Below are 12,605 nucleotides of genomic sequence, written 5' to 3' on the forward strand. Positions count from 1 at the left end.
TTTCAATATTATTGGTTCCCTTTGTGTTTCATCATGTGCTTTATTTTATGCATTAAAAGATATTATTTTCTCAAGGGATTCATGGGCTTTACCAGATTGTCAAGTGGGTTAATGACACCAAAAAGGTTAAAACCCTCTGATCTAGTCGAACCTTCTTACTAATAAATAATAATGTCATTTATACCATGCTTTACAATTTGCAAAATGCTTTACATATTTTGTCTCACTTGATTCTCACAACAACCTATAAAGTAGGTACTATTAGTAGCCCCTTTTTGCAGATAAGGAAACTTGTCCAGGCTCACATTGCTAGTAACCGTCTAGAAGAACTTGAACTCAGGTCTTCCTTGACTCTGAATCTGGTACCCCATTCACTGGGCAATCTAGCCGCTGCTAATACAGGGTTGTGAATGTCTGAGTCAGATTTGCATCTGAAACAATAAAGTCAGTTAGAGGGAAATTATTATTTTAGCAAATAATAACAAAAGTTAACTGGTACAACATCCAAATGCCTAAAGATAATCTGCATTCATTATTTCATTGATCCTCACATTATCATCAAATCTTTCTTTGTTTAGAGGAATTTTTATTGGAGAAGACTCCAGTGATGATGGTGATGACATACACAATACCTTAAAAATTTGCAAGGCAAAGTGTTTTTGATACATAATCTCACTTGAGTCACATAACAACTCTGGGAGATGGCATTATCTTCACTTTACAGATCAGGAAACTGAGACTCAGAAAGGTTAAGTAAAATGCTCTTGGTTCCATAATTACTAAACGTCAGAGGTGGCGTATGAACCAAGGTCTTCCTGAATTCGTGTCCAGCTCCAAATTGCATTGATTTGACTAGACAGAAAATGAGCCATAATAGAACACCCCAAGGCTCCAGTCCCTCCTTCCAGTTCATTGAACTTAATGCTTTCAAGCACTACACCCTTTGCTCAGTTTGTGGTGTGATTAGCTATCCCAGTGAACCTTCAATTCAGTAAGCCATACAAAACCACAAGGTTCACTACAGATTGACTAGAGGAGTACATCATTTCCCATAAATAAGATACACATTCAGTAGACTGAGGTAGTAATCACAACCACCACACTATTATCACTTTGCTGGGTAATCATAATAGAAATTGGCTTATTTGCATTGGAGTGGACACAGTAATTTCCCCAGTCCATTTCTCCTGTGAAGTAATGTGAATCTTATTAGCATGCCCATCATCTAGACAGGAGGTCAGCATTCCCAGTGGCATTAGTGTACTCCATGTAAACTAATGAGAGGGCCTCATCTACGAAGATGTTAATTACCTGAGATCAAAAATGTTACCCTTAGGGACTTATGGTTTTGTTCCAAGAACCATCTGGTGTGATATGTTCCATGTAAGTACCAGCATTAGCAGGTAAATAGATAATTTCATGATTCAATAATTGAAATTTCATAAGCATTGTTTTCTCTAAGTGCTTTTATTGGTCTTATATTAGCAGCAATACCCCCAAACTTTGGGCAGCTAGGTGGTTCAGTGGATAGAGTACCAGGCCTGAAATCAGGAAGACTCATCTTTCTGAGCTCAAATCCAGCCTCAGATACTTACTACCTATGTCACTTAACCCTGTTTACCTCAGTTTTCTCATCTGTAAACTTATCTGGAGAAGAAAATGGCAACGTACCCCAGTATCTCTAAGAAAACCCCCAATAGGGTCACAGTCAAACACAACTGAAATGACTTAAACAACAACTCAACACATCTATTTCAGCCATAGGGGCTCAGAGTTCCTTTTGTAGTAGAACCTAGGGGCAGTCTCTCTGATCCAACCTGGCTTTTTTAAGGGGCAGAGCCAGGAATAGGGCTGGGGAGTAAAAAGTCAGCTTCTGGGACAGTTGATAAGCAGTTGCTTATACCAGCAAGGGTTAGGCAGTAGTGGAGAAGTAAAGTATAAATAGAAACCATCAACAGTGTAACCAAAAGACTAGGTGGGACAAAACAGACTGGTCAGGAGTTCAACATGCTAGCCATTCTCTAGCTTTAATTAACACAGAAAAGGTTAGGGCCCAGTTAATATCAAACACCTCAATGAGTCTTGGACAATGTGTCCTGTTAATTCATAGTAAGATTTAATGCAGATCATCCTAGAAAGAGAGATGTTGGTCTTTTTTTAAATGCTTCAATGAAGCTGGTTTTCCTTGGTTACATTTCTTTTCTCTTTCTCTTACCAGCTAATGGCTACCCTTTAGTTTGCAGTTTTTGCCACCATAAAAAGAGCTATTTAAACATTTTTTTGATATATAGGTCGTTTTCCATGCTCTTTGATATCTCTGGAACATAGGCCCAATAGTAGTATCCTTGTGTCAAAAAGTATGAACATCTGAGTAACTTTGGGGCATAGCTCCAATTGCTTTCTAGAATGGCTGAACCATTAATGCACCAACAGTGCATTAATCTGCATGTTTTCCAATAACCCCTTCAACACTTAAAAATTTCCTTTTTTATCATCTTTGCCACTCAATTGGATATAAAATGAAGCCTCAGAGTTGCATTTCTCTAATTGTTGAAGATTTTGGAACTTTTTTTTCAAAATGGCTCTTGATAGCCTGTATTTCTTCCTTTGAAAACTACCTTTTCATATTCTTTGACTAATTGGAGACTCATTGATATGCGTACAATGTCAATCATAGAACAGGAAGGAACTTATCACATTATATGGACAAACAGGAGTTGAAAACATGGGTGGATTGTGATATACACTGCTGAAGGGGTATACCTCTATTGAGAAGACCGCAGATCCATAGATGTATCAAAGCTGAAGTATCCCAATTCTGAGTGGTACAAACCATCCTAAAGTAATGATCTTAGTTTTTCCCCTTTTAGTTGACCTTTTTTCCCCAGCTTCCTTTCTCTTTATGGCTACTGTTCTCTAAATTTTAATATGTTAGGTAGAAGTCAGTGGAGGGAAGGATTGGAAAAATTGGGCAGCCATTTATCGTCCTTTTTGTTTGTTCATTTTGCAACCTTAGGCTCAGAGCTCAGTGATCATACTAGGTTATACTGAAGGAGTTAAAAGGAATTCCCAGCAATAACTAGACTGGTTTAGACAAAAAGCTTTCAAAAAGCTGGCACTAATTTGGCTTCAAAGACAGATGGGAGAAAGAATCATCTGTGCACTAAAAAAAGATCCTGGCCACTATTCTTGTGTACATAAAAGGCAATAAAGCTGATTAGGGTTTGTTTTTTTTTATTTCTTGGTTATAAAATAAACAACGAAAGCCAAGCTCTTCCCCTGGTGATCTGTGTATGAGCCAGAGCTTGGGCCCAGTGTTTTTATAGTATCTGTCATGGGTAGTAGAATAAAAGCTATAAACCTAACACCCTCATAAATTTAACGAGGAGTCAAATAGAGCATGCTTAGGAGGAAAGAAAGAAAGTGCAACATATTGAAACTGCCTGCGATCCTTGTGTTTATTTTATTGTCTTTTTACTTGATAATGTTATTAATAAAAAAAGAGCAAAAACCATCGATACAGAATATTGTCACAAATACAGTCACAGCCATATTTCTGGAGAAAGAATCTTTAAAACAGATTTATAAACTAGGGTTTTCATTTATATTCCAGTCCTGATGATGAAAATATTCTTAGAATTATAGGTTATAGCTTAAACAATTTTTTAAAAAGCAGTCCATAAATAAAGACATGTACAAATGGCTACATGGAAAATCAAAAGGAGAACACAGCCTAACTATCTTATTAAAGTGGTGAACAAAAAGGAAGCCTTCAGAGAAAGGCCAGAGTAATCAAATGCAAGTTCAATTCTTTCAAATTTCTCTCTTCCATCAGAGGAGTATTGAAATAAGCAGTCAAGCTTGCAATCATTGTGTATTTCTGCAGATGTTAAGGGAAGCCAAAGAAAAAGAGAAGCGGAGACTGGCTCAGCAGCTCACAGCAGAAAGAACGGCACACTATGGGATGCTTTTTGATGAATATCAAGGCTTGTCACATCTGGAAGCCCTAGAAATCCTCTCTAATGAAAGCGAAATCAAGGTATATAGTTTATCCTGGAATGTTCAGTACAGTACTTGCTTAAATGTTTCACCTAAGCATTAAGAAGACCAGAACTTCCACCATAAGGATCAGCTCATTTTTTAGTCTCATTTGTCTCTATGATACTGTCTCTGTTACTGACAGTGATGAACCTCCCATGCTCACCACTTACTTGAATTCTCCAATTTTTATTTCTTCTGCTGCCAACACTTGGCCCCTAAGGAGACAATAGCAAGATAGAAGTCACCATGACTGGTGGCATTTGATGGGTTGTTGCAAAAAGTTTTTCTCCACTACCCCTACCCCCCACCCCAATCTCCTCTTCTCAGGGGTAGATAAATCCTTTAAGGATCAGGCTTTTGCTATCTGGGAGCTGACACATGGCCAAGCAGGCATGAAGGGCCTTCTCGGAGTCTGTTCTCACCCTGCTCCCCATGCCCTTATTTTGACATTCAATAAAACAGAGAGGTTCACACCCTTTTAGGCTTCACTAAGGGACTGCAGATCTTAGAAATATTTGGTTTTGCCAATTGTCTCAGTATTTGCATCACTGTTGTGTTAGAAATAAATATCTGTGGCATGCAGAGCCAGATTACAGTTTTCTCAGATTAATAGAAACCTGGCAAATTCATCCTATAAGAGAGCCAAATACTCTCCTATCTGAAAACATGTTGGCCACAGTATACTAAGGAAAACAACACTCTTATTAATGAAGAACTAGACAGTGCTATCTGATCATCTGTGATAATAAATATAGTCTAGAACCTGAAAGAAAGTGATTTAGAGTTCTTGAAGGGACTATTTCTTAATACATGTCTCCTCTCTGTTCATTTAGTCAACAAGATCAACCAGTGTGTATTTATTAAGCACCTACTATATGTCAGCTATATGGAGATAGCTAGATGCTTCAGTGGATAGAGTGCTGGGCCTGGAGTCAAGAAGGAATTTAATTTTTTTGTGTCTTGTCCCCCTCATCCTCCCCGCATCTCACCGCCTTCAATTTGCTTGTAAGGACAATTATGTCCCAGAAAGGTTCTTTCAGTTACTTAAAATTCTGTTTGTGAAATGACATCACTGCCCCATTCATGATTCTTGTCTTGTTAGGGTTCTTCTAGTTGGTAGACTGAACTTTCAGAGTTCTTGCTTTTGAAAAGTGGAAATGTCTCAACTTTGGATATTGCCATATTTTCACTATTTTATTTTATTTTGTTTTTTTTTAATAATTAAATTTATTTATTTAACTTTTAATATTCATTTTCACAAAATTTTGGGTTACAAATTTTCTCCCCTTTTATCCCCTCCCCCCCCAAACACCAAGCATTCTAATTGCCCCTGTGACCAATCTGCTCTCTCTTCTATCATCCCTCTCTGCCCTTGTCTCCGTCTTCTCTTTTGTCCTGTAGGGCCAGATAGCTTTCTATACCCCTTTACCTGTATTTTTTATTTCCTAGTAGCAAGCACATTACAGTTGATCCTAACACTTTGAGTTCCAACTTCTTTACCTCCCTCCCTCTCCACCCCTTCCCCTTGGAAGACAAGCAATTCAATATAGGCCAAATCTGTGTAGTTTTGCAAATGACTTCCATGATAGTTGTGTCGTATAGGACTAACTATATTTCCCTCCATCCTATCCTGTCCCCCATTACTTCTATTCTCTTTTGATCCTATCCCTCCCCATGAGTGTCGACCTCAAATTGCATTCTCCTCCCCATGCCCTCCCTTCTATCATCCCCCCACCCTGCTTGTCCCCTTGTCCCCCACTTTCCTGTATTGTGAGATAGGTTTTCCTACCAAAATGAGTGTGCATTTTATTCTTTCCTTTAGTGGAATGTGATGAGAGTAGACTTCATGTTTTTCTCTCACCTCCCCTCTTTATCCCTCCACTAATGAGTCTTTTGCTTACCTCTTTTATGAGAGATAATTTGCCCCATTCAATTTCTCCCTTTCTCCTCCCAACATATTTCTCTCTCACTGCTTGATTTCATTTTTTTTTTAAGATATGATCCCCTCCTCTTCAATTCACTCTGTGCACTCTGTCTCTATGTATGTGTGCATGTGTGCGTGTGTGTGTGTAATCCCACCCAGTACCCAGATACTGAAATGTCTCAAGAGTTACAAATATTGTCTTTCCATGTAGGAATGTAAACAGTTCAACTTTAGTAAGTCCCTTATGACTTCTCTTTGCTGTTCACCTTTTCATGGTTCTCTTCATTCTTGTGTTTGAAAGTCAAATTTTCTTTTCAGCTCTGGTCTTTTCATCAAGAATGCTTGAAAATCCTCTATTTCATTGAAAGACCAATTTTTCCCCTGAAGTATTATACTCAGTTTTGCTGGGTAGGTGATTCTTGGTTTTAGTCCTAGTTCCTTTGACTTCTGGAATATCCTATTCCATGCTTTATTTTGTTTTTGTTGGGGTTTTTTTGCCTTTGTTTTAAAATATATCTCTATAAAGCTTGTGGTTTAAACAGAATAGTTTTCTAAATTTAAAAGAAAAAGGAGAAGGAGACTTTGAGTTCAAATCTAGCCTCAGACATTTAATAGCTGTGTGACTCTAGGCAAGTCACTTTACTTCCATTTGCCTTAATTCACTGGAGCAGGAAATGGCAAACTGCTTCAGTATCTTTACAAGAAAACTCCGTGGAGAGTACTGGCATGGTAGGGTCCATGGGGCCACAAAGAGTTGAACATGACTGAATGACTGAACTTAAGCTAGGGACTCTGAAAATAAAGCACATGGTCCCTGCCCTCAGGGAACTCACATTTTAAGGCAAGGACTCTCCCACATAATGTATTATCTTGTCTAAAACATTCAGGTTTTAACAGCATGATAGGACTTAGAGCTAGAAGGGACCTCTGAGATCATCTAGTTTAATCTACTCATTTTACAAAAAAAAAAAAAATGAGGCCCCAAAAGGTTAGTTGACTTACCCAAGGTCACACCCTAACTTGTAGGATTTGAACTGAGGTCTTTTGACTCTAGATCCAATATTATTGTCACTTTTTTTTAAGAGCTCTTCTCCTTATACAAGTTTGTGACAGAAAAGAACCTAGAAAATTAATTTAATAGTAGTAATAAAATAATAGTATATTAGAAAATAGTTTAGTAAATAATATTAGTAATAAAATAATAGCAAGAATTTATATAGCACTTCAAGATTTCTTTGCATTTTTACACATATTTTACATATGTTATATAAAATATATTTACATATGTTATCTAGAGTGATTGTAGTCCTTTCAGAGAAGCTGGTAAAGGAAAGCTGCTAGTCTGAGATTAAGTTGACAAAACACAGCTTTTTCCTGGAGTTATTTCCTCTGGCTGTAACTCCATTAGCTGAAGCCACAGCCAGGGAAGGGCTTGGTAACCTCAAGCAGAAATACATTTCTCTTAGGCTCATAGATAGAGAGTTGGCAGGAACCTCAGGAGCCATTTGGTCCAAAGGCCTTCATTTTACTGATGAGGAAGCCCAGGAAAGTTAACTGGTTTGCCCAAGATCACACACTGTCCGAGGTGAGATTTGAACCCAGGTCCTCTGACCAGAACCTTCTACTGTATCACATCACCTCCTATTACACTGGTGGGATATTCCGGCTCCATTCTTAGCTATTCTTTCTATCATACCACATTGGCCTTTATATACTTGTAGCCATTATAGATTCTATAAAGCTGTTCTATTTACTACTTATATTTTATAAAATGTTATACGTGTGTGTTGGAATATCTCAGTGTATTTCATGGTGCTCTTCATTCATGTTCTTTTACAGTTGTTTGTTTCCAAGGCTCAATCTGAAACAGCCCCAAGTACACTGGTGGTCTTCAACAATGGTTAATACTAAGACAAAAGATCCCAAGATTCTAGTACCACCTGGAATCCTAAATCCTAAAAAAAAATAGAAATGTAGATGAAACAGCCTGATCAGTAAAAGAAGACTGTATCACTCATTGGCCATCTAACCATCTACTGCCTCATTATAACTCATAAAATTGTGCATTACATAATCATTTTATTCCTGTTATTTAATTATCTTGTAGTTTGCCTTGTCTATCCAATTAAACGGTAAGATCTTTAAGAGCAAGGAGTATCCCATAGAACTTAGCTTTTGCTAGACAGATAGTAAGTTCTCAAGAAATATTTATTGCATAAGTGAATGAATAAATAAGTTAAGCAGATGAATGAGTTGGATTTAAATAAAGATCACAAACACTTTACTAGCATTTATTTTAGTACTTGCTATATACTAGTCATTATGCTCCATACTGGGGATACAAAGACAAAATGAAAAATAATTTCTGTCTTCAAGGAGCTTATTTTCTATTAGGACTAACAATGATGACAAATCATCGTATATTTCCCCACAGTATATTGCATGTAACAAACTCCAAAAAAAAGTGTGTCAAATGAATTGATAAATAATAATAGCTCATATATTGACATAGATATAAAACTTTAAAGTTTATAAAATGTTTTCTTTGCCACAATCCCGAGGTACAAAGTGCAAATATTATTATTCCTCATTTGCAAATAGTCTCAGAGATGTTAATTTTCATATTTCCATGTAACAACCTAACTATTAAGTGACAGAACCTGTATCCTAACTCTTTTTGTCTAACTCACTCCAACCCTAGAGGTCTTTCTACCATACCTTTCCTTATTGACTTGGATTGATTGTCTGCAGAAAAGAAAAATGATGATATATGATACCCTGAAAGGACAAAAAGGTAGTTTAAGGAGCTGTTGTCAGATCCCTGTAACCCAAGAAGCATCCGAAGAACTGAAAGAAAGTAGTGTTTAGTTCAGAGAGCATAAAACTTGAGTGGCACTTCAGTTAGTACCATCCTAAGAAGTATGTCCATCTCAAAACTAGGATGAACATAAGTAAGCTCCCTGAATATCGGAACTCATTTTTTTCCTTTGTACTCCCAGATCCTAACAGAGCAGTACTTTGTACATTTAAGTACACACTTAGTATTTCTTCAGTTGAAACTAAATGATGGAATTGAGTAAAACTGTCATGCTGTTTTTTAGTGTGAGATACAAATGTGGGGATTACTACATCCTTTTTTGCCCTTAAAAATGCTATATCCTAATGCATTAGTCCTAAATTTTTCTTTGTGGACTGGACCAGGGCATTGGTTTTGGAAGCTCATATCAATGCAAATTGGCACCTTACCCGAAATTTGTCTCCTAAAACAATTGCTCCAAGAGCATTGTGAGGTTAATTGGCTTGCCTAGAGTTGCACAGCCTGTGTTTGAGGTAAGAATGGAACATGAATCTTCCTCACTCCAAGGCTGGCTCTCTATCCACTGTTTTTCCTCACTGTCTCTCAATATAAAATTTATGTTTGTAAATGTAAAAAAAAAAAAAAAACCACCATTTTGAAAATGTGACAGTACTTAGGGATGGTAATGTGCATGTTTGTTTGCTCACCATCTAAATATGAGTGATAGTTATTGCAAACAAATGAAGACTTTGCATTACGATCCAAAAAAAGAGTTAGTTTCAAAAATCCCCAAGTATGGATTTGCTTTCAGCTATTGACTTGCAATTAAATTTGATTCCAGCTGATGAAAAGCTAACAGTTAATGTGTTTCTTGCTGATTATTTTCAAGCTTCATTATTCACAGTTCCTCCCTGGTGGTAAAGTAAGTATTTATTAAATGTGGATCAGGCTTATGTTAAAGAGGAAACTGGTATAAATGTCTTATTAGTAACTTATGTGCTATTGTCAAGTGTTCAAATCAATAATTTTAGATCTTATGTTGACCTGTCCCTTCTCAGTTTTGTAGATAAGGTAGAGTGTATTTTAAGTTTCTAAATTAGAATAAGACACTGATGAGGTACAAGTCCAAGCCAAGATCTTTTCCACTTGGATCAGGAGGACTTTTGTCACGTTTGTCTGCAGGGCCCCGGAAAGTCTGGCCTTGTGGGGGGGTGGGGGTGGGGTGCTCCTTGGATTCCCCTTCCCTTTCTCTCAGCCTGGATACTCCATGTCTGATGACCATTTAGCATTCTTTTCCTTTGATCCTAGCATCCTTTCGATATTCCCAACTACTGAACATTCTCTTGAAGTGCAAGTTGCCCACCCTGGTCTGTAGATTGTCTGGACTACCAGCCACTCCCATCAGGATCCTCCCTGGGTTTGATCTATCAAGGCCATTCCTAGGACCCCAGACTACCTGGGGACACCTGGATGTTTCCCTCAGCCTTTTTCTGTATTTAAGTTCCATCTTGCCTCCATGAAGGTGCTCAGGTTTAATCCAGCACAGACTCTGTCTAGCTGAGATTTTATCTAGCCTGCTTTGCAATACGAGCATTACAAATGGTTCAGCTCCTTAAGAGTCAACCCAAGGTGGCAAATCTTTAATAAACTTTGTTTTTCTTTGGTTTAAAGAAGGCTTGAGGGGCGGAGCCAAGATGGCGGAGTAGAAAGATGCATATACACTAGGTTTTCCCCCACAGCCCATAAAACACCTGTAAAGAATGACTCTCAACAAATTCTAGAGCAGCAGAAGCCACAGAATGATGGAGTGGAGGAGACTTCCAACCCAGGGTGACCTGGAAGGCTGACAGAAAATGTCTGTCACACTGAACACAGAGTGGAGCCCAGCTCAGCCCTGACCTCAAAGTGCAGGGAGTAGGATTGCAGCAGGCCTGGGGGGTGGAATCCCCAGCAGCAGCAGCTGTGGTTTACAAATCCTTTAACCCACAGGTGCCAAAGGTCAGTGAGAGGGCTTTTTGAGCTGACTGAGAAGGGAGCAGGGTACCCCCCATAGCTCTGGCCCCAGGCAGCTACAGCAGAGGCCTCAGCATGTTCCCATGGCAGGCAGCAGCCAACATCCAATTTTGGAGGCCTCATCATAAAGCCCCTGGGGGAATTGAGCAGCTGATCTGAACCTCAGCCCTGAATGCTGGCATGGTGTAACTGGAGGTGAGGCTGTTGTGGAGAGGAAATTCTACTACTCTCAGATTCTGGGCACAAAAGTTTCTGATGGCTCCCAGATCAGTGTGCAGGCTTGATTGTGCCACCTTGGTGTAACTAAGATCTTACAGAGTATACCCTACTCTTGACAAAGAACCAAAAAGTCAAGTAACTGGTTGGGAAAATGCCCAAAAAAGGGAGAAAAAATAAGACTATAGAAGGATACTTTCTTGGTGAACAGATATCTTCTCCCATCCTTTTGAATGAGGAAGAACAATGCTTACCACAAGGGAAAGACATAAAAGTCAAGGCTTCTGTATCCCAAACATCCAAAATAAATATTCAATGGTCTCAAGCCATGGAAGAGCTCAAAAGGGATTTTGAAAATCAAGTAAGAGAGGTAGAAGAAAAATTGGGAAGAGAAATGAGAGAGATGCAGGAAAATCATGAAAAATGAGTCAACACCTTGCTAAAGGAGATCCAAAAAAATGCTGAAGAAAATAACACCTTTAAAAACAGGCTAACTGAATTGGCAAAAGAAGTTAAAAAAATCAATGAGGAGAAGAATGCTTTAAAAAGCAGAATTAGCCAAATGGAAAAGGAGGTTCAAAAGCTCACTGAAGAAAATAGTTCTTTAAAAATTAGAATGGAACAGATGGAGGCTAATGACTTTATGAGAAACCAAGAAATCACAAAACAAAACCAAAAGAATGAAAAAATGGAAGATAATGTGAAATACCTCATTGGAAAAACAACTGACCTGGAGAATAGATCCAGGAGAGACAATTTAAAAATTGTGGGGCTACCTGAAAACCATGATCAAAAAAAGAGCCTAGATATCCTCTTTCATGAAGTTATCAAGGAAAACTGCCCTGATATTCTAGACCCAGAGGGCAAAATAAATTTTGAAAGAATCCACTGATCACTTCCTGAAAGAGATCCCAAAAGAGAAACTCCGAGGAACATTATAGACAAATTCCAGAGTTCCCTGGTCAAGGAGAGAATATTGCAAGCAGCTAGAAAGAAGCAATTCAAGTATTGTGGAAGTACAATCAGAATAACACAAGATTTAGCATCTTCTACATTAAGGGATCAAAAGGTGTGGAATATTATATTCCAGAAGTCAAAGGAACTAGGATTAAAATCAAGAGTCACCTACCCAGCAAAACTGAGCATAATACTTCAGGGGAAAAAATGGTCATTCAGTGATATAGAGGACTTTCAAGCATTCATGATGAAAAGACCAGAACTGAAGAGAAAATTTGACTTTCAAACACAAGAATCAAGAGAAGCATGAAAAGGTAAACAGGGAAGAGAAATCATAAGAGAGTTACTAAAGTTGAACTATTTACATTCCTATATGGAAAGATAATATTTGTTACTCTTGAAACTTTTCTGAGTGTCTGGGTAGTTGATAATGGGATAATACACACACACGCACACAGAAAGAGAGAGAGCACAGGGTGAGTTGAATAGGAAGGGATCGTATCTAAAAAAATAAAATTAAGGGGTGAGAGAGGAATATATTGGGAGGAGAAAGGGAGAAATGGAATGGGGCAAATTATCTTTCATAAAAGAGGCAAGAAATAGCCTTTTCAATGTAGGGGAAAAGGGAGAGGAGAGAGGGAAAAAGTGAAGCTTGCT

The 12,605-nt window shown here is 38.1% G+C and overlaps 1 protein-coding gene across 3 annotated transcripts in view; it reads left to right on the forward strand.

Annotated features, from left to right (window-relative positions):
* FAM114A1 (family with sequence similarity 114 member A1) overlaps positions 1 to 12,605 on the forward strand; it is a 72,849-nt gene that overhangs the window by 40,464 nt on the left and 19,780 nt on the right. For all 3 annotated transcript variants that reach the window (XM_072620491.1, XM_072620492.1, XM_072620493.1), the window contains exon 7: positions 3,887 to 4,039. In XM_072620491.1, the coding sequence (XP_072476592.1) occupies positions 3,887 to 4,039 (153 nt within the window). The remainder of the gene's footprint in view (positions 1 to 3,886; positions 4,040 to 12,605) is intronic.

The sequence above is a fragment of the Notamacropus eugenii genome, chromosome 6 (assembly GCF_028372415.1).
Source record: "Notamacropus eugenii isolate mMacEug1 chromosome 6, mMacEug1.pri_v2, whole genome shotgun sequence".
NCBI classification, from domain to species: Eukaryota; Metazoa; Chordata; class Mammalia; order Diprotodontia; family Macropodidae; genus Notamacropus; species Notamacropus eugenii.